Source organism: Geotrypetes seraphini, chromosome 2, assembly GCF_902459505.1.
Source record: "Geotrypetes seraphini chromosome 2, aGeoSer1.1, whole genome shotgun sequence".
NCBI classification, from domain to species: Eukaryota; Metazoa; Chordata; class Amphibia; order Gymnophiona; family Dermophiidae; genus Geotrypetes; species Geotrypetes seraphini.
In genome coordinates, this window is record NC_047085.1 from 11,092,877 (window position 1) to 11,114,694 (window position 21,818).

Here is a 21,818-nt window from a genome sequence, read left to right on the forward strand (position 1 = left end):
ATCATCTACTTAGATATCTTGGCCACTGGGCCATCTAACTTGATACCCCTTTTTCGATCAGAAAAACATCAGGTTGAAAATGTCCTAAACCTGACCATCTGGACAGGCCACGTAGACATCCTGACCTTAGAGGGCACTGCTGTGAACTTCACATAAAGGGTGCCAGCTGTATATTAGAGAATGACACAGGGAAAAAATCCCCGTCACCGGACCACCGTCCCCTTCACCGCCCTGTCCCCAAACCTGCCGTCCCTTTCACTGCTCCATCCCCGTCCCCACCGTCCCCTTCATTGCCCTGTCCCCGTAAAGAAACTTAAGGGAGGGAAGGCACGCGTGGCCCCTTCCCTCCCTCCAGTGAAATCTTTCTCCCTCCCCCTTTCCTTTGCGGCGCTTTAGAAAAGAAACTGATGACAGCGAAGCCTGCCCGTGCTACCCTGCAGTCGCGTGTGTATGGGCGGAAGCTTCTCCTCTGATGTAACTACCACCGTGTCATTCTCTCACCATAACTCCCTTATAACAGGGCTAGTCCCCCAAAACCCACTATACCCTCCTATGTACCACCCCAATAGCACTTATGGCTGTAGGTGGCACCTATTTGGCAGTATAGTAGGGTTTGGGTGGGCTGACACATTTTACCATAAATGCAGTGGTTCGAGTGGCTTATGGGCCTGGGTTCTCTCTATGGCTCATTAGCCCACCCACCAAGCTACTTAAGACACCTGTGTGCAGCTCTAGTAGGCTTCTCCATACCAGATGCTGCTGTTTTAGAGACAGGTATGTACCTTTTAGTTCTAAAACAACTTAACGCCACAAGAACCACCTCATCTCTAAGAACCAAGTTGACTACTCTCTAACCATTCTATAATTCCTCTGGAAATGGCCAGATAGATCCTTTTTGTAATCCGCCTTGAACCGCAAGGTAACGGCAGAATAGAAATCACTAATGTAATGTGGTGGAAGGGGGTCAGTGAGCACGGGGGGAGTGATGTATGTAGTGGTCACCTGGTCAATTTAGGCACCTTTGTGGCACTCAGACCCTTCTAAAACAGGTCTAGTTCCAAACGCATAAGTTCTGTCCAGGATGTCTTGCAAAATGTTATCGCTGCAAGGCATCCATGTCTAATCCACCCTTGACACCGCCCAAAGCCCGCCCGTAACACGCCTCTACCACGACCATTTCCTGGTTTGGATGCACAGAGGCTAGAACACCTCGCTAGACGTACAGAAAAGCAGTTTCGATTACACTGCGCAACAAATTTTAACTTTTTTTTCTGGGGTAAGAAGAAAATAAAGTTCACTTTATGGAATTTGACCTCCTCTGTATGAAAATAGCCTCAGTTTTCTCCGTCACGTCTAGTTTTTGAGACAATCGCACATATTTATAGCATGAGAAGTCATAATGTAACGCATTGCGCCGATTTAAGAGTTCCTATAAATATTATTTCCTAGAATCGTTTTGCTGTTGGAAGTGCGTTTATAAATGAGATTAGGAGCATCTCTAATTAATGTCCAACAAGAGTCGGCCAGCGTTGATGAATTCCATATGCCCTGATATCATTTCTCCATTGTAGCAATGTCCTGGTGAAATCTTTCCCCATGTTCATAACTAACACTACCGAGATTATCGGAGGGGGGGGGGGAAGGGGGGAATCCAGATGTGAGTGGAGAAAATGAATTTGTAGTGACATGTTGCATTTGAGATCACAGAATGCTTTAAGCATCTTCTCCACCATTTGGATATAATTTGGTGCCTTCCTATTCTTCAATGCTATCATTAAAATTAATACTTTAGCTTACAAATCTAATTTGAGGCAAACTGAATATTTCAGAGATTGTTGTAACATTTATTCCAAGCATTAGAAAACATCAAAATGTTAAATTTTGCATTATAATGCTCTTTTGCCAAAAATCAGAGGGTTTTACTGATAAATTAAGGTCAGTTTTGAATTCAGCAACCCCCAAACCTCTGTTGCAGTGTTATTGGCACTTGGAAATCCTGGCAATTAGGACATCCAAGTGCTGACTTGGGATGCTTTATGGATGCCTATGTTTTTTGATTATGAGCCTAACACTATGTGGATTGTTTTCACGATGATTGTTTTAAAGTGATTTGTATGCTTATTAAACTACAACCTGGTCCATCCGATCATCTGTTCCACAATCTTTCTTGTTTTGCTGCTTCATTTCTTTTGTGGATCTTTTTTGTGCTATAAAATTCAACTAGCACCGAGTGTTTTGATGACCACCGCCAGCGTTAGTCACACATATTCAATGCCAAGCCACGTCTGGGTTTCAGCACTGAATATTCAGACAGAGCTGGTTAACCCTTTCAGGACCATAAGGATCGTAGGCCAATTTTTGTGGTTTTGACGACATTTTTATGGTAAAAAGGGCTTGCAGATGCCAAAAAATTGATTTTTTTTGTGAAATATCATTATTTTTTTTTTTTTTTTAAATCAAACTTCTGGCTTATGGACAGTGTGGCAAGTGAATCTTCTCGTCAATCTGGCAACGACGCTAATGAATGAATGTCGGAACCAGTTTGTTTACATAAAGGCAGTATCATATGGAATCCGTACATATCAAATTTAGAACTGTAGACTATCCCAATCAAAATTTATAGGATTTTAAAGTTATGGGACAAATATGTCCCTTGGTCCTGAAAGGGTTAAATCGATATTCAGAACTTAAGCAGAAAAGTTACCATATAACCCTCCCTCCACCCTTTTTTTTACAAAGCCACACTAGCGGCTGTTGCTGCTGTGTTAACTGCCCCGAACCCCAGAGGGATTTAAAGGGCTTCGGGGCTTTTACTGCGTGGCTTTGTAAAAGAGGAGGAAAGACAGGAGTAACCTTTTGCGATGGTTCACTGCAGTTGGTGAATCCCGACGTGGCTAATACTTTGCTGCTACTCTACAATTTTTTGTGACTTTTTTCTGTTATCCCATTTTTACCATGGACCCCTGACGAAGGTTTGTCCGAAACACGGACCGTGTCGGGTCCCTTGATTGGTAAAAGGGTTTGCATATAATTATTTTGTCACAATAAATTTTGCCTACGTCTTGTACAGATCTGCAGTTTTGTTTTGTTTGCTCTCGGTTTGGATTTTTAATAATAATAATAATAACTTTATTCTTATATACCGCCAACAATCTTGCGACTTCTAGGCGGTTTACAATAAAGAGAAGTGGTTTACAATAAAGAGAAACTGTAAATACAATAAAGAGAAACTGTACATACAGCGAATTAAAGGGTATAGCATTGTACATCTGGTAATTCCAACATTAATAATATTAACAACAGTTTTACTGCAGTTTAGGTTGGGATCACCCTTTTCTCCTTGTTTTGTTGCTTTGTAACTTTTTTTCCCCCAACTGTAGCAATTTTTGTTTATGTATTGAGTAACATAACAGGGAAAAATCTAGGAAAAAGAAAGATCTTCAAGAAAAACTCCTGCAAAGTTTCAGTCGCACCTGGGTGAGTGATCGAATTGGTCGGCACATGGCTTCGTTGGCAACCCGTATGAAGCCCATGGCCACCTCCTCCACGGTCAGCGGGGCTCTCCCTCCATCCAGAAAGGCATTCACTTGCGCCGTAAGCTTGTGGAATGCGCTCAGAGTATCTTGAGTGGAGAGCGGTTGATCTTCCACGGGACCGAAGATCCTGGGGAAGTAGTCTGGCAGCAGGCGACCCAGGCAGAGGTTGGCATCGGTTACTGTCAGAGGACCCCCTGCGATGGAAAACACGGGTCATCCTGATTTCCAGGAGCAGCACAGAAGTTCCAGCTCGCATTTTCCCCTTTTTCTAGATCGCTCAACATAAAAACACTTTTTGCATTCCCCCCTCAAAACAACTGCAAGTGTACATCGATTTATTAATGTTAAAAGAATTTGTATTTGGACAGACTGAAACCACAGTGTGAATGACCAAGAAGAAGAAAAAAAAAAAAAAAGCTCTCAAAAAATGAAAAAGGAAAAGAAAGAGCAAACCACCCTCCTTCTGTGCCCCCACCCCCCTGGCGGGGTTGTAAGACACAAAGCAGAGTGAAACTACCGTTCCCTGGTCAAGGGAGCAAGCCACAGTGAGAGGCCACCCTTCCCCCAGCCCTCACCCCCACAAGGTTGAGAGTAGAAAATGACACGGGGGACAAATTTTTCCCCGTCTCCGCGGGAACTCAATTTTCCTGTCCCTCCCCCTCAAGTTTTGTCGCTTTCCCTGCCCCATTCCTCTAAGCTCTGCCTTAACCGTGACTCTGTACAGCGCTGCATACGTCTGGTAGCGCTACAGAAATAACTAATACTAACAGTAGTGACACCAAAGCCTGGAAGTGGGCATGTTTAAGGGCGGCGCCAGACTTCAGCGTCACTAGGCGCCGCTGGCTACGATTCTGACAGGACCCTAGGTGCTGGAAATGAAGGCCTGTTAAACCCTGGCCTACATTTTTGGGGCCTACAGACCCTGTTCACCGCAATTCTGGCAGCAGCGGCCGCTTTCAGAATCAGCCCCTTAATGGTTTTTGAGAACCTGATGAAACTGGGCCACGTCCTGTCTCTTTTCAATAAATTAGACTGTGCGACTACTCTGGCTGGTCCTCCTTCCCTGTACCACCTCTGCCCTTGTTGGTTGTTCCACCAGCATCCCAGCATACCTCCCAGCAGAACTGGAAACAGATAAGACCTGAACTATGGCCCCAGCAAAGACTTCCCAGCTCAGTGGCTACAGCTAAACTCCTCCTTGAAGTCTCTGAAACCCCAACCAGACCCCGAGTAAAGAATAAATGCATAAAATGAAAAAGCAAAGATTGTTTTGTCACGTTGCATGTAGGGACTTCCTTCTCAACTTGCCCCTGAAGCCCTGAGTCAGACGCTGACCCAAATATCAGGGCTCTTTGTATCTGTGAAAAACAATTCTGCTCTGGGGAGAGAGGGGCTTCTCATCTGTAGTACTGCTAGTGCACTCGTGGCTTTCTATTGATGCCCCAAACTCCAATGTGCTCTTACCCTTTCTGTAACAGGCAGGGCCTGGATGGGCTCCTGCAGACTCTGGGCCAACCACGAACATGCCTGACCTGGAAAAGGAAAATATGTCACAGGGGACTCTGATCATATGAAGATCTCCGGCTACAGTCAAGTGATGCGTCCCACATCTAAATATAGTTAGGAAAATCACTCCCCCCCACCTCAAAATTCTGAAACCTTGCTGTTCAAACAACGAACGTCTAGAAACTAATTCCATATCTGCAAGAGTAAGATGTCAAGATAAACCAATTGTATTTAAAAGTCGCTTATGCAGCAGCGCTCAAGGGTGGCAGAGACCCATCTGAAGAACAGCACGGAGCAACCAGCTAGAGACCCACTTGAAAGAGCATCAAGCCTCCCCTCTTCCTTCTGGAAACCAGGGTCAGCTACAGACCCACCTGAAAAATAGCATGGAGCCCCCTCCTGCCGCCACCGTGTTGATGTCCAGCTGTGGCGCCTGAATGCTTATCCCAGCAGTCGTGGCTTCGAAGACGTGCTCATATTCCCCTGCGTAACGGCTAACGTCTGTGGATGTTCCTGTGGAAGTGAAGGTAGAGGGTCAGCAATCTCTTCCTTTGATGGATAGATGGATCAAGCAGTTGGGTAAAAAAAACTTATCTCAGCCGTTTTGTGCCACCACCATGGGATGGTAATTAGTGGCTAGAAAATTAGGTCCTCACCCTAGGGATTTAATAATAATAACAGTTTATATACCGCAGGACTGTGAAGTTCTATGCGGTTTACAATGCTTAGAAATGCTACAGATTGAATGAACAAACAAAGTACAGATTTAGCGACAGGTGATTCTTGCGCTCGGTTATTAAGGACTAAGATTGAATGGGTTGGTCTCCTAAGTATTTCAGGAATAGATGTGCTTTCAGACGTTTCCTGAATTCTCCATAGGTAGTAAATCAAGATTACAGAGTGCCAACTTATCATAGGTCAGTCGCATCTCACTATAGATTCTGTGGCCTACGAATCAACCCACCTTCCTTTACCACATTCTCTTCAAAACACCATTACACAACTTCCTTCAACATTACTATGACCACGTAGGTTCCGTTTTACTATCTCATGCTAATCTGCAACCTAATCTCAGGAATCAAATGAGATGAAGTTTTCCTACTCTTAAAGGGATCAAGTCCCCCAAACATGCTTATTCTTCATTCATGCATTGAATAATCTTGATTTAGAATTCTCTTCCTGTAGAAATCAGGGGCTAAATAGACTATTTGTCACTTAGAAGACCAGTTAAAACCTTTGGGGCTCATAATCGAAACAGAAAAATGTCTAAAAACTGGCCTAAATCGGCACTTGGACGATCAGTGAGACAAGTTGTCCAAGTGCCGATAATCGAACAGGGTTTTAGATGTATTTAAAAATGACCTAGGCCTGCTGAACGACCAGAGCTAAAAGGGGCATGTCAGGAGGAGTGTCGAGGGCGGGATTTGGGCGGGATGTGGGCTGTCCTAGACTTAGTCATACTGCATGTATAACCGAAAGTTATACAACACTGCCTAGATGGGACCTGGATGTTGTGACTTAGGCCATCTAAAACCAGGTCTAAGTCACAAGAAGGCATCCAAAGTGACCAGATAAGCACTGCAGACTAAAAGTACAGCCCCCAACACACTGCCCCAGTGATCACTGACCTCCCCCCCCCCACCCCCATAAACATTGTAATAACAACTTTACATATCTGCCTCCAGAACATCAGCATCTGGCAGCCTGGTATGGAAAAGTTGGCACATAGAGCTGCACAGAGGTGGCTTAAGTGGTCTTGGGGGTGGGTTAGTGAACCATGGAGAGGAGGACCCAAGCCCATAAGCTTCATGGTGAAAAATGTGCACACCCCAAAACCCCCCTAACCCATATAAGTGGCTTCTGCAGCCATAAGTGCTATTGGGGTGGTAGATAGGTGGGTCTAGTAGGTTTTGGGGGGGGCTCTCCATGACCTATAAGGGAGCTGTAGTGAGATGTTTATGTGGGACCCTTTTTGTGATGTTCACAGCAGTGCCCTGTAAGGTACCCCACTATTCTGGTGCCATGTCTGGGTGTCCAGTCCATCACTTTTGGCCCCTCCCACACCCAAAAGGTCTTTTTCTAGGCATTTGTGACTTGGACGAATTTTTGGATGAAAATGGGGTATAAAGATGGATGACTTAGCGGTCTGGGTGATCAGATGGCTGGACGTACAGTTGGACGATTTTCAAAAAAAATTAAATGTTGGATGTATTTTTCGAAAATGGACCTTTTCCCGTGTCTGACTTTGGGCGACTTGCAACTTAGGCCCAAAACAGACTTAGATGTTTCTTTTGATTATGCCCCTCCACCTGTTTAGAGAATGTTGAATTATTCACTAATTATTAATTAATGTTATTTTTTCTACATTTCCTGAGGAATTCCCAGCTTTCTTTTTACGTGACCCGCTGCGAGTTGAGCAGGTATCTGCGGGCTATCAAAATGTCAAGTAACGCCTCTCCAAATCAATGGTCAAAAGAATTTAGACTAAAATTAAACTAATAAAACTAAGATTTTTTTGGCATGTCCAGCTAATAAGATTAAAGAAAATTCTTTAACGTTGGATGGAATTAATTATCCTATCAGTCCAGTTATTAAAATCTTTTTTGATTGAAACTTCTTGTTCGATGCTCAACTTGATGCTTTAGTAAAGAAAATTTGACTGTACGTTACTGTGTGATATAACAAATAGATTACAGTTAGAGTACAAATAAGATTACGTTACATTTCAGGGATCTGAATACTTGGTTGGTGTTTTGGGGAGGAAGAGATTATTTAAGTGAAGGTTTTGGGGGAGAATTTATCTAGGAGGAGGGGGAAGGGTTGGGTTAAGATATCTGGATACATTTTTTGAAAAGTAGGGTTTTGATTTATTTTCGAAAAGTTTTGAAGTCGCCCGTTGCCGTCAACAGGTTGGAGATGGAGTGGTTAAGTTTTGCTGCTTGCGTCGCCAGAAGGTTATCAAACATCTTTTTGCGCTGAGTGCCCTTGAGTGGAGGGAAGGCAAAAGGGTTCGGAGCTCTTCTTTGTCTTGAGGTGAGGATCTGGTTTAGGCGGTTGTTTAGATAGGGGGGGGGCGGAGCCATTTAATGCTTTTAATAATAGACAATAAAATGATAAATAATGGTAGTAATTGGATCTCGTTCTGGCTACAGATGGGAGATACATAGTCATATGCGCACAAGACAAATGCGCACAGACATTCGGGTGCAGGACAAACGATAGCCGTACATTTGTCATGTGCGCGATTGTCTGCGTGCAATTGTGTTGTGAGCATTTGACCGTGCATGCAATTGTTTTGCGCGCTACTGTGTTGTGCGTGATCGTCTGTGTGCATCTGTCTTGCGTGAATTTGACCAGCCACCAAGCTGGGGAGGAGGACATGCCTGCAGTCTCACATACAGGGGGGTAATTCTCTACAGATCACCTGAAGGACGATGCAGGCTAAGCATGGATTCCATAATAGCAATTGTCATTTACAACTGCAATTATTCTGTAACCCCTGTGCACCATTACTAGGCCCACCCAACGTGCCCCTCCCACAAAGCTACTCCCTCTTCTCACCTCCCATGTCAAAGCCGATGACTGGCTGCTTGTCCTCCTGCTGGGATGTGGTGATGGCGTAGCCCACCACGCCCCCCGCCGGGCCTGAAAGGATGGCTCTGGAACCACTGAAGCTCTCCATGGGCGTCAGCCCACCGTCTGAGCGCATGAATAGCACACGAACATCCTGAAGGGAGGGAAAGGAAGCACAGAGCAAGAGTTGGCTATGAAAAAGGGATTACGCTATAAGCGTCAATTTAGCTCTCTGTTACGCTATTAGAACAGAACCGGGCTATTTAAGCATTCATAGGAAACGGAAACATTTTTTATTTGATAAATGTCATTAACTCTTATGATTATTTGGTCTTTTTTTTTTTAATTTACTGTTTAAGATGTTGTAATTCTCCATGTTTGACATACTGGGTTCTTTTATTGTAAATCGCCTTGAATCTCTAGCTGGTATCAGTTTGGTAGATTGTGGGTACGTTGCCAGAGGATGTGGTAAGAGCGGATAGCGTAGCTGGTTTTAAGAAAGGTTTGAACAAGATCCTGGAGGAAAAGTCCATAGTCTGTTATTGAGAAAGACATGGGGGGAGCCACTGCTTGCGCTGTATCAGTAGCATGGAATGTTGTTACTCTTTGGGTTTTGGCCAGGTACTAGTGACCTGGATTGGCCACCATGAGAATGGGCTACTGGGCTTGATGGATCATTGGTCTGACCCAGTAAGGCTATTCTTATATCTTTGATCAGAATGTTTAACCCTTCCACCCAGCTGCTTTTTTTTGTTTGTTTGTTTGTTTTTAAAGAGGGTGACAAATGTTTCAGACCAGATATGTTGAAAATACAAGGAAAAAAAATCTTAAATTTATCATTAGGTCAGTGGCCAACTCAGTGCCCCTGCCAGCCAGCAGAATTTTTTGCTCTGATGCAGCAAGATACAAAGAGGATTTGGTCCTCTCTACCCTGGCCCAGTGAAAGCTGTTCAGATGAACAGTGTGAGAAGAACCTATTCAGGGACAAACCAGGAGGAAATTCTATCCAGAGACATCAACACTTTGGCCTGGGACGAAGCAGTGTTAGTGGAAACTTTGAATGTTCTGTGGCTACCATCTGAAATTCTCTGCAGCAGACTGGGCCTGATCTATCCTGGACCTGTAAATGCCAAAGTAACTTAGCCATAGGTATTTCATCCCTAGAGTTAATTTGATTCAAAACATTTTTATTCCGCTTCAAAGCTAAGCGGATTACATATAAAACAAACATGTCCAAAAGTTCACAAATTTAACGGACTTCTGTATCATTAATAACTGACTTTTGCCACTGGCATCACCACAGACCCAGTGCAGCGTGAGGCCTTGTTGCAAGGAGTTCAATAGCATCGAAGGCCTCATCCTGACTGTCTCAAGAAGACATCGAACGCTTGAGTGTTTGGAACACCTTTGGTAGATGATTACACCAAAAGTGTACGTGTTTAGGTATTAGCAAAGTATGTTAGATTCAGGAAATCACTAAAGACCTTCTGGTGGAATTTGTTGTGCCACAGTTACAAAATGGAAAGAACAAATGCCATACAAAGAGGGAATTATAACAATTTTAAGAAGATTTGGGGGCCATTGACAGTTATTGCAATGATTAAACACCATTATCCACTGAAAGTACTCTCATACATAGGGGGGAGGGTATAAAGTTATATTAAAGATTTGATCAATAGTTAAGAATATTTATATGATATTTTTGAATAAAATAATTGTGGGAAGGGTATAAATTTATGTTTTTAAGATGATGTTAGAAGAAATACAAGTGATGTTTATAAGGTTTAAATGATGTAATATTGTGTTCTTGATGTAAAATGGAAAAATGAATAAAGAATTTGGAAAAAAAAAAGGAAATCACTGAAGACGCATCTATACTCACTGTAACCAAGGACTTGAACTTTATTTATTTATTTATTTATTTTATTTATTTATTTAGATTTATATCCCGTTCTCCCAGTAGCTCAGAACGGTCTACAAGTAAACATACACAGTAGAAGTAATTAGGCAAATAAGGTGTACAATAGGTTTAGATGCTTGGACATACAAGATTGTGCAGTATTTATCAGGGTACAAACAATTTATCAGAGTACAGACAATTTATCAGAGTACAGACTAAGAGAGGACAATACTGAAATTTAGGAGAAGTTAAATAGGGGAGAGAAGAGAGAGGTGGGGTTTAAGGGGGGGTGTAGACTGAGGGAGACCTTTAGTTGAAGAGGAGGGTCTTTACCATTTTACGGAATGTCAATAAAGAGTTCTGTTGCCTGAGTTGGGGGGGAGTTTATTCCAGAGATGTGGGATGAAGTGGCTGTAGGATCGTTTGCGGGCAGTTTCTGAGAGGAGGGACCTTCCAGGGGGAATGCATAGGCGTATTTCCGATTTTGAGCGGAGGGAGCGAGTGGGGGTGTAGATGGGAAGCTTAGATTTTATGTAGGAGGGGGTGGTGGCATAAATTCTCTTGTGGGCTACTGCTAGGGCCTTGAAAGCACAGCGCTGGCTAATTGGGAGCCAGTGTTCAGCGCGGAGTGCTGGGGAGACGGGATCATGGTAGTTGAGGTTGTGTAGGAGGCGGATAGCTGCATTTTGGACACGTTGGAGGCGTTTGAGATTATTTTTGGTTAGTCCATTAAATAGGGAGTTACAGTAATCCATTCTGGAGAGGACATATGCGTAGAGGAGTTGGGCGAGGTCAGGTGTGGAGATGTAGGGTTTGATCCTTTTCAGTTGGCGGAGGTAGTAGAAGGAGGTGGAGATTACTTGGGATATGTGGGCAGATAGGGATAGGTGTCCATCTAAGGTTACTCCTAGGCTGCGTACCTGATCTGTTGCCGTTAGTAGAGTGGAGTCCCATGCTAGGGTAGGACGTGTGAATTTGGTGCTTTTTTTCCTGATCCATAAGAGTTCTGTTTTAGTGGCGTTTAGTTTATGGTTCTCTTTTACAAAGGTGCAGTAAGCGTTTTAGCGCGTGTTTAGCACATGCTAATCTAATCTAATCTAGTCCTTAGGTTTGTATACCGCATCATCTCCACGTTTGTAGAGCTCGACGCGGTTTACAGTAGGAGAAATAGGAAGGAACTACAACAGAGGGTTAGAGGTAGAAGTGTGAAGAAAATTTAGAGGATTGGGATGCCAAGATATAAGACTTTCTTTGATTCCTAAGTTGGAGGGAGACTTACATTTTTTTGAGAAAAGCCAGGTTTTCAGATGTTTGCATGCTAGATCAACACATGCGCTAACCACTAACGCGTCCTTAGGATAACATGCAGACGTTAGCGTTTAGTGCGTGATTAGCACCTTTGTAAAAGAAGGGGTTAGTGTTGTCTGTTCCGTGATGTTACCGTTATGAATCCTTATCGATCTTATTGGAAGCCGTAATGATTCTTTGCCAATAATTGCGGGGCATAAGAGATGGTTAAATTTCTGCTATTTCCATAATAAAATTCAGATATTAAAGGTTATTTTAATAAAGTACTACTAGATTTTTTTTTGTATAAAATGTCTTTTTTTTTTATCATCAATTGATGACAGGAGAACGTTTTCCTATTTTTTTGTGGTTGTTACACTATATTAGTGGGATTCTAAGGGATCCGAGCATATTGGAGACTCCGTAGTGTTATTACTGTACTGATTTATCGTTCTTTTTCAATAAAACAGACAACATAAAATGTCTTTTTATCAATCTATCATTGCTTTATGTGAAAACATATCGGGGTCCTTTTACTAAGCACGCGCTAAAATGGCAGCAAATTTTAAGAAAAGCAGAGCTTTATGTAATCAGTGGCTTTGAGCAACCCCAGGATGGGCTTTAAACATTTTTTAAAAAATTTATTTTCTGATCAAGCACAGTCAAATTCATGGGAACTTCAATTTGCACGTTAGGGTTTTCTGAACAACCTTATCACCCCGGGCCGAGACCATCTAGGCGATTTACAAAGAAAAGGTGTAATTCATTAAAATTAAAAAAATCGATAGATAGTAATAAAATAAATGAGAGTTGGCTAATCCACAGGGTCTCCATGCCTAGAACAGGGTGTATCTTAAGAGAAGGCTAATTAAATATATCAATTATAGAATGCATCTCTGAATAAGTAAATTTTGAGGTCTGCTTGGCATTCCAAGTATGATGGTTTTGATCCAATATCTAGCGGTAAAGAATTCCACAGTGCGAGTCCGATAATGCTGAATATACTTGAGCGCATGGAATCATAACAAATCTGACGAAGAGGTGGAATATATAGATTGCGAGGAACGTAGGAATCTTGATGATAACTATGGCGCAAAATGAGTTCCCAAAAATAATTAGGGAGGACCCAAATATTCCCCCTCCCCCTGGCCACCCAACGCAATACTACCTTTGCTGACGGGGGTGCCAAGCAGAGAATGACACGGTGGTTGTTACCTGCGGCTAGCCGTGGATAACCCGCCGAAAAGGTGACAAATAAAAGGTCACCGTGAGATCGGGGACAAGGCCATTCACCGCCCCGTGGAGCGGTGAATGGTGAGCATGCGTGACGAATGAGCGTGCGGTCCGGCAGCCCCCTCTCTCCCGCCAGCTGTGCATCTCCCTCCCTTTCCCTTACCTTCTCTTTGTGGTGAAGCTGGTGATTTCTAAAAGGCTATGCACTGTATTACAGCCGGAGCCTTGAAGTCGCGTTGCGTTGCCTGCTGGAAAAGTCTCCTCTGACGCAACATAGAAACATAGAAAGATGACGGCAGAAAAGGGCTATAGCCCATCAAGTCTGCCCACTCTACTGACCCACCCCGATAAGTCTAGATGCTAGTGATTCGTCCTACATAGGGATCCCACGTACATGTCCCATTTACTTTTAAAGTCAAGCACGCCGGTGGCCTCGACCACCTGCACCGGAAGCTTATTCCAGTGATCTACCACCCTTTCCGTGAAAAAATACTTCCTGGTGTCACTACTAAACTTCCCTCCGGATGCCCTCTTGTGGTCGAGGGTCCCCTGGGGAAGAGGATGACATCTTCCACCTCGACACGTCCTGTGATGTATTTAAATGTCTCAATCATGTCCCCTCTCTCCCTGCGTTCCTCTAGAGTGTAGAGCCGCAGTCTGCTCAGTCTCTCTTCGTATGAGAGACCCTTGAACCCCAAGATCATCCTAGTGGCCATCCGCTGAACCGACTCGATTCTAATCACGTCTTTATGGTAATGTGGCCTCCAGAACTGCACACAGTACTCCAGATGAGGTCTCACCATGGTTTTGTACAGCGGCATTATGACTTCTGGTTTCCGACTGACGAAACTTCTATTGATACATCCCATCATTTGCCTTGCCTTGGATGTGGCCTTCTCTACCTGCTTGGCAGCCTTCATGTCTGCACTGATGATTACTCCCAAATCTCTTCCTGCTTCCGGTTGCATTGAAGGAGACTTATAGAAATCACCAGTTTTGCCACAAAGAGAAGGTAAGGGAAAGGGAGGGAGATGCACGGCTGGCCTGCGGGAGGGAGCTGCTGGACCGTGCGAAGGGTGCTGGGGGTGGAGGGATGGAAAGGTGAAAACGCTGAAGCAGCCTGAGCTGAAGCAGCCTGAAAGGAACTGGGGAAGAAAAAGAGGGGAGAAGACGCTGGGAAATGGGGAAGAGAGAGTGGGGAGAAGACGCTAAAGGGAAATGGGGATGACAGAATGAGAAGAAGATGCTGAAGGGAATGGGGAAGAGAGAGTGGGGAGAAGACACTGGAAGGGAAGAAGACAGAGATGCCAGACTATGGGGGAGCAGAGGGAAGAAGATGGGTGCCAGACCAATTGGGGGTGAAGGGAGAGGCACAGTAACAGAGCAAATGGAAGACACAGAGAGAAGACAGACAGTGGATGGAAGGAATTGAATGAGAAGATGAGGGAAGCAGAAACCAGACAACAAAGGTAGAAAAAAAATTTCTATTTATTTTCACTTTAGGATAAAGTAATATTAGTTGTGTTGATAAAAATTTATAAACAAAACCCTGCCAGCTGAACATCTCTTTCTCTAGTTCAGCAGCCAGGAAGGAATAAGCTAAATATTGCAGTACTGAGGCTTGTATTGATGCTGTGGGGACAGGGCAGTGAAAAGGATGGTGGTCCGGGGACGGGGCAGTAACAGGGACAGAATTTTTCCCCGTGTCATTCTCTAGTGCCAAGCCTTCCAGCTGAAGACATCTCCAGCACTTAATTTACTCAGGCGCACTTCAGCCGCTAATGCTGGCTCTCCCACGCATACTCTGTTAGGCCTGAGCTGAGCATGCATGGGACAGCCGGCATTAGCAGCTGAGTGAATTAAGTGCTGCTGCAGGTACATATCAGGTATGCAACGTCTTCAGCAGAGGGGTCCTGAGCCAAAGGTAATGGGGCCCAGGTCCCTGTGGCTACACCACTAGTCAGAAGCAATTTATCCTATTAAATATGGGAATATTAGCACTTGCCCAACCCTTTCCCCCACTTAAAACTATGCACAAAAATCAATCACACAGGCACTTTCAGTAGGTGTTCTCTTAGGGTTTCCGCAGCTGGAGTTGTGCTTGATGCAGGTTTCTGGGTCTCGCTGCGTCTTTTTCAGGTAGAAATTGACTTTTCAGCCACCATGCTGTGGCTTTCTTCAGTGTATACTCTGAAATCTGCAGTGTGATGCAGTGAGACCCGGAAACTTGCAATTGACTTTCCCTGCCCTGGTCCCAATCAGGTACGTGAACCCACACTGCAGACTTCAGAGCGTACCCTGAAGAACGCCACAGCATGGTGGCTGAAACGTTGGTTTCTACCTGACAAAGACGCAGCGAGACCCAGAAACCTGAAAAAAGCACTTTCAGCAGGCGTTCCTGATGGCAAACTTAAGTTAGTTTGGGAGAAGGGGGGATATAATTGCGCAGAGACTGTATTTTTAAATTAATGTACATTATCCTCAAGAGAAAAGGTAACTGTAGAAAAAGCAGGCGCAAACCTCACTCTCCCTGATCTGTTTTCAAAGGCCATGGTGGGTATGTCTGAAAGTTCGGATAACTGCCAGGAAATAGGCAAACTATATCCAGTCAGAAACTGTTATCTACAGTGGGGTCCAGTCAAGAGAGGTTTACACAGACATGGTGAATATTTCCTTGCCAGGACCCCCATCCTGCAGCCACTCAGTGGCGCAGCAAGGTAGAAAGCGCCCGGGGCGGTGTCACCCCCTCGCGCATTCCTCTCCACCGCCCGCCATACTAGCGCACACCCTTCCCCCTCGTGCCTCCAAATCTTCACCCACGTGAGCAGCTTCTCCAGCCTTCTGCTTGCGTCAGCATTGGTTTTCCCTCTGACATCATTTCCTGGCCCCGTGACCAGGAAGTGATTTCAGAGGGAAGCCAAGCAGGTGCAAGCAGAGGGCTGGAGAAGTTGCTCACTCTGGTGAAGATTTAAAGAGGTAAGTGGGGGAAGGGAGGGCACGATCATGGTGTGGGAGGGGCAGAGAGGTGCCAGTGCCACCACCAAGACAGCGCCCGGGGCAGTCCGCTCCTCCCCTCCTCCTCTTACTACCCCACTGCAGCCACTTACCTGTAACTGGTTCTGGAACCCAGCCCGAAATCCATCCAAGTACCTCCGAATGCAGGGGGTAAGGTAGGCATCAGCACAGGCGGTGTAACCGCGAGGAACAATGCGTACCATTGGCATCACCTCTGAAGACAAGGACACATGATCAAACCCCAGTTCCTGGGCCAGTTTGCCAATCTGTTGCTCATGGACTGACCACCTGCCAGGCAAGCACAGAATATGCAGGTTAGCCGAGACCCTCCCCCCCCAATACAGAATAGCAAGGGATAAACAGTGCAATCACACATACACACAAGAAAAAATACAGGATAACCGAGACCCTCTGCCATGTAAATGTGCGCGAGTCGAGTCTCTTTCATTTGAAAGGAAGCTCTGGAATGAGAGGGCATTAAGAGGAGATAGGCTCAGGAGTAATCTACTCTTTGACAGAAAAGGTGGTAGATGCTTGGAACAGTCTCCCGGTAGAGATGGTGGAGACAGAGACTGTGTCTGATTTCAAGAAAACCTGGGATAGTCACGTGGGATCTCTTAGAGAGAGGAAGAGACAATGGTTAGACTGGATGGGCCATTTGGCCTTTAGCTGCCATCATGTTTCTATGTTTCTATCCAGAACCACAGAGACCCCTACCCTCAGGACAGAGCACTGCATGTTAGATGAGGACCCTCCCAATACAAAATAGCAAAGGATAGGAGATACCTGCAAATCACACACACAAAGACTACAGGACAACAGAGGCACCCTGTCGCCATTATCCCCCCCTCCGGCCAGTTCCCTCCTCCCTGTTCTGAGCTTTCCTGGGAGAACTGTATAGAAAATTAAATACATAATAAGATTGTGATGATTTGCAATTCCAGTCTTTCAAGGATAGGTTGACCGTTCCATCACCCCAAAAGATCTTTGCGCTCTGAAAATTCAGCTTTGCTGAGAGGCAATCTTAATCCGAAATATGTAGAAACTTGTCTAATGACCTTTTGTTGTGCTGGGGTAAAGCTATGGAACTTGCTGGTAGGACAGTTAAGGAAATGCACTGATAGAGAGAATTCTTTAAAAACACAATTGTTTGTTACTGCTTTTTTAGAGGGTCTGATTCACCTTGATCGAAGATTTATTGCGAGTTTAAATCCTGATATTTTGTCTGTCTCTTTGCATTGTTTTAATCATTACGTATGTTTGATTTTATGTAAACCTCCAAGGGTTAGACCAGGGGTGTCCAACCTGCGGCCCGAGTGCTGCATGCGGCCCCAGTCGAGGGCGATGCAGTGTTTTCCTCTGCTGCCCCCGGGTGTTTACCATCTTGCTGGCTCCCTCCTGTGTCTAGCTGCAGCGTTTGAAAGTTTGTGCGGCCCCAGAAACATTTTTTTCAGCCAATGCGGCCCAGTGAAGCCAAAAGGTTGGACACTCCTGGGTTAGACGGTATAGAAATCTTAAAAATAAATAAATATTAGGTGAGACACTCCCCACCCCCACCCCACTACTCGAACACAAAATAGCAAAAGATAAGAAAGACCTGAAAATCACTCGCACAAAAGCCACAGCACAATTTAGTTGAAAATAATTAGAGCCAGATTAATGAAAATTAGTAAAAGGGAGGTTTTTACACCGAGTGAGCTGTGGGGTACATTTTATTTATTTGTTCAAATTTCTATACCGTTCTCCCCAGGGAGCTCAGAACAGTTTACATCAGGGGTGTCCAACCTTTTGGCTTCCCTGGGCCGCATTGGCCTGGGGCCGCACAAACGAGCAAACGCTGCAGCAAGACAGAGGACGGAGCCGGCAAGTTTCAAGTTTATTTATTCTTGATGAATCGCCTATTTAAATTACTAGGCGATGTACAATAATAATAACATATATTAATAAATTAAACAAGTAAAATGTTAATGGTGACATAAAAACAAATTTGTTGTTAGTTAAAATTTAACACACTTAACAAACTGAGTGTAGGCATAAGTTTAAAATAATTTTGTGGGTAAGACATGTGTGGTTAAGAGGGGGAATAGTTACAATTTTTGATAGAAGAGAAGAAAAAACATAAAAGGGAAGAACAAGAAGGGGGGTTATAATAGCTGTTTAAAAAAAAAAAAAAAAACAGGTAACGGTTAAAAAATAATCGATTTTTTAGAGTCCTAAGATCCATACACATCTTTAAAGAGAAAGGTTTTTAACGTTTTTTTAAACAGTGTTAGGTCTTTTAGTTCTCTAATGTATTGTGGTAAAAGATTCCATGAATATATTAAATATATGTAGGGGGGAGGAGGGATGGGTGGGTTTTATGACATTATGAGGGGTAATATATGGAAAGGGAGGGAGGGGAGATAGTTTATGGTATAAAATGAATGTAGAGTTTCAAGTGAAGAATGTATAGTATGACTTGAATTATTGTACACTTGTTTGCATAATGTAAAAACGAATAAAGATATTAAAAAAAAAAAAAAAAAGATTCCATGAATGTGGGGCCATAACTGAGAACATGTCGTGCAAGACAGTAAACACCCCAGGCAGAGGAAAACACTGCATCACTCTCAACTGGGGCCACACAAAATACTTCACTGGGCCGCAGGTTGGACACCCCTGGTTTACATGATTTATTCAGGTACTCAAGCATTTTCCCCTGTCTGTCCCACTGGGCTCACAATCTATCTAATGTACCTGGGGTAATGGGGGGGGGGGGGGAGGGATTAAGTGACTTGCCCAGGGTCACATGGAGAGACGTGGGATTTGAACCCACAACCCCAGGGTGCTGAGGCTGTAGCTTTAACCACTGTGCCACTTTCCCCATCATTATACATTATATAGAGACCTATTTAAGACCCCTGTGATTCTGAGGCTTTTCCTCTCCTTTGATAGAAACAGCTCTAAAACAATTGAAGACACTAGGGGGCCTATGTGTTTAGGTGTCACTAATAGCCAGTTGGGACCCAGTCTGAAGCCACTTAAATATTGCCCCCCCCCTCCCTTGTCAAGGGCCTGAGCCCAGCTTGTGTGATTCAGGGTTAGGAGTGCTTAAGTAGGTTACGTGACTCACGTGTAGGAGTGCATGAGCACCACAGCTATGCTGCGGATCCCTCTCGCTAGCACCCCCTCCAGATCCTTCTTCAGGCTCGTCAGGTCCGGGGGTTGCCACACCTCCAGGGAATCCCCCGTGGAACCTAAATGAACGAAAACGAAAAGGAACAGAAACTCATCCGAGGAGCAACCAAGGAAGGAGAAGTCCCAGACAGAGAAGTGTCATTTTCAAAATCCTAGATGGTATTTTTTCTCCTTTGGTTCCTGCCTCAAGTTCAAGTTCAAGTTGATTGATTTTAATATACCGACCATCAACAAGTATCTAGCCGGTTTACAATAAAAGTTAAAATCAAGGTAAAATTATATTTATAAATTATAAAATTAATAAAAGAGAAAGAGTAATGGGAAAGTGAACATTAAAAACATTAGACAATGACAGACATAAAAGTGAGGTTAACAAGAAAGGAAGGGGAAAGGTTACATTATAGTGATGAAGAGAGAAGAAAAAAAATAAATAAAAAAATAAGGTTTGAATGTGAGAGGGATGGGGAGGGAAGGAACAGAGGGAGGGGGGCGCTTCTTTAAAGCGGTTAGGTGAATGGTGAAAGAAGAATCAAGAGTACCGTATTTTCACTCATATACCGCGCACCCATGTAAAACGCACACACGGGTATAGCGCGCGGGGAACTGTAATTTATGTAAATAAATTTTTATATACCGCGCACACCTGTATACCGCGCATGCCGCCCCGACTCTCCCGTCGCTGCCCGACTCTCCTTTCGCCTGCCCCGACTCTCCTCTGGCCAGCCCACTCTCCTTTAACCCGCCCCGACTCTCCTCTCCCCCTTGAAGTCCTGTCCCCACCCTGATGCCCCCCCGACGTCCGATTCACCCCCCCCGCAGGACCGCTCGCACCCCCACCCCGAAGGACCGCTCGCGCTCGAACACGCACCCGCACCCCCACAGCCTCCACACCCCCCATCATGTAGAAGTTTCCTACCGTCGTCCTGCTGCTTCCTCTGCCGGCAGTCCTGCCCCTTCTCTTAGCCCTGCGTCTACGCTGCTTCCTCTTCCGGCGGTCCCGCCCTTTCTCTGACCATACACTAAAAGGGGATCATGGTGAAATGTGTACCTGGCACCCTTTATGTGAAGCTCACAGCAGTGACTCCCTGCTCTGTCGGCATGTCTGTGTGGCCAGTCCATTAAAATGCTGGCACCTCCCACATCTATACGGGCTTGTTTTGGATGGGTATTTTTTTTTCCCAAAAGTTTATTGAGAAAATGCACAAAAATACAAGCCAACAAGAAACACACACAAAAGCTGGACAATCCCACCAACCTCCCCAGCCATCCCAACCCACCCCTACAGTCTTACATACAAATCAAACCAAAACTCTAGGCCAGGGTGTCCAACCTTTTGGCTTCACTGGGCCGCATTGGCCGAAAAAAATGTTTCTGGAGCCACACAAACACGCAAACGCTGCAGCAAGACAGAGGAAGGAGCCGGCAAGATGGTAAATACCCAGGGGCAGCAAAGGAAAACACTGCATCGCCCTTGACCGGGGCTGCACAAAATACTTCACTGGGCCGCAGGTTGGACACCCCTTCTCTAGGCCAAAGGAAAGAATGTGCATTACCCCTGCTGGGTCTTCTAGGCAGTATAAACATCCCAGATTTTACTGTAAGCTGGCAGGGTTACATGGCTTATTGCAGTCAATTTGGACATCAGCTGAAGATAGTCCAATTTAGCATACAACAAGGAGAGTCCATGAGCGGTGGGTAGCTTCCACTGTGCGGCCACCCCCAGTCGACCAGCTGTAAAAATAAAGGCCACCAAATGCTGCTCAGCCCTGTTATAACCAGGTACAGGGTTTTGCATATTTTGATTCTCGAAAATGGCCAAAAAAGATAGACAACCTAAGAGCCAGAATGTGTAGATGACTCATTTGGGGGGAAAAATAAATATATATAAACATCTCTCTGTAGCATCTCGCCTCCTCTGACAGAACTTCCTGTTTCTGGATGGGACGTTACAGAAAGGCTTCCGGCAGTGACCGAGGTGGCATGCCTTTGGCAGCGCAGCAATATCAAGGAAGGAAAGGTTTGGAGGGCAGAGCTGGGCCGGTGGGGAGGGTGCTAACCACGAGCATGGAGATCTTTAAGTGAAATTATAAAGGACCGTCGGGTCCGTGTGTTGGCGATTCCAGCCACAAAAGGACAAATCGCCAGCCAGCACTTGTGCGTGACATTTCTTCAAGCAGACTTGAAGGCGAAATGTGGCCATGTCAGGCTAGTTTTTATCTATATTTGTACATTAAAGCTTTTATTCTCTGGCTCTTCTGATATCTGCTGCTACTCCTAGCGCCACAGATGCTTGCTTCCCATTTGGTTCCCATTTATGGGATATAGCAAGTTTCAAACACAGGGAGCAAGGTGAGACTTCCTGGCCCTCTCTTCCACCCCCACCCCCCAGGCCCTGCCTATGCGCAGCCATCCCCCCCCCCATGCTTATGTTCAGAATGTGTACAGACCTCTTGCAGTCTGTCTGGAGCCCGTCTCAGAAAGCTGGCAGTCGCTGTGGGTAAGCACGACCCTCTCATCCACCTCTATCACCTCCTCATACAGCAGCTCAGGCATTGTGATCTCCTAAAAAAAATATTAAGAATTAGAAGCCG

The 21,818-nt window shown here is 44.8% G+C and overlaps 1 protein-coding gene across 5 annotated transcripts in view; it reads right to left on the reverse strand.

Moving 5' to 3' along the window:
- Positions 1–21,818, reverse strand: part of OPLAH (5-oxoprolinase, ATP-hydrolysing) — a 148,900-nt gene that overhangs the window by 67,945 nt on the left and 59,137 nt on the right. For all 5 annotated transcript variants that reach the window (XM_033933005.1, XM_033933006.1, XM_033933002.1 and 2 more), the window contains exons 4-10: positions 21,675–21,789; positions 19,163–19,286; positions 16,143–16,338; positions 8,604–8,769; positions 5,417–5,555; positions 5,001–5,068; positions 3,474–3,730 (exon numbers count right to left, since the gene is read on the reverse strand). In XM_033933005.1, the coding sequence (XP_033788896.1) occupies positions 3,474–3,730; positions 5,001–5,068; positions 5,417–5,555; positions 8,604–8,769; positions 16,143–16,338; positions 19,163–19,286; positions 21,675–21,789 (1,065 nt within the window). The remainder of the gene's footprint in view (positions 1–3,473; positions 3,731–5,000; positions 5,069–5,416; positions 5,556–8,603; positions 8,770–16,142; positions 16,339–19,162; positions 19,287–21,674; positions 21,790–21,818) is intronic.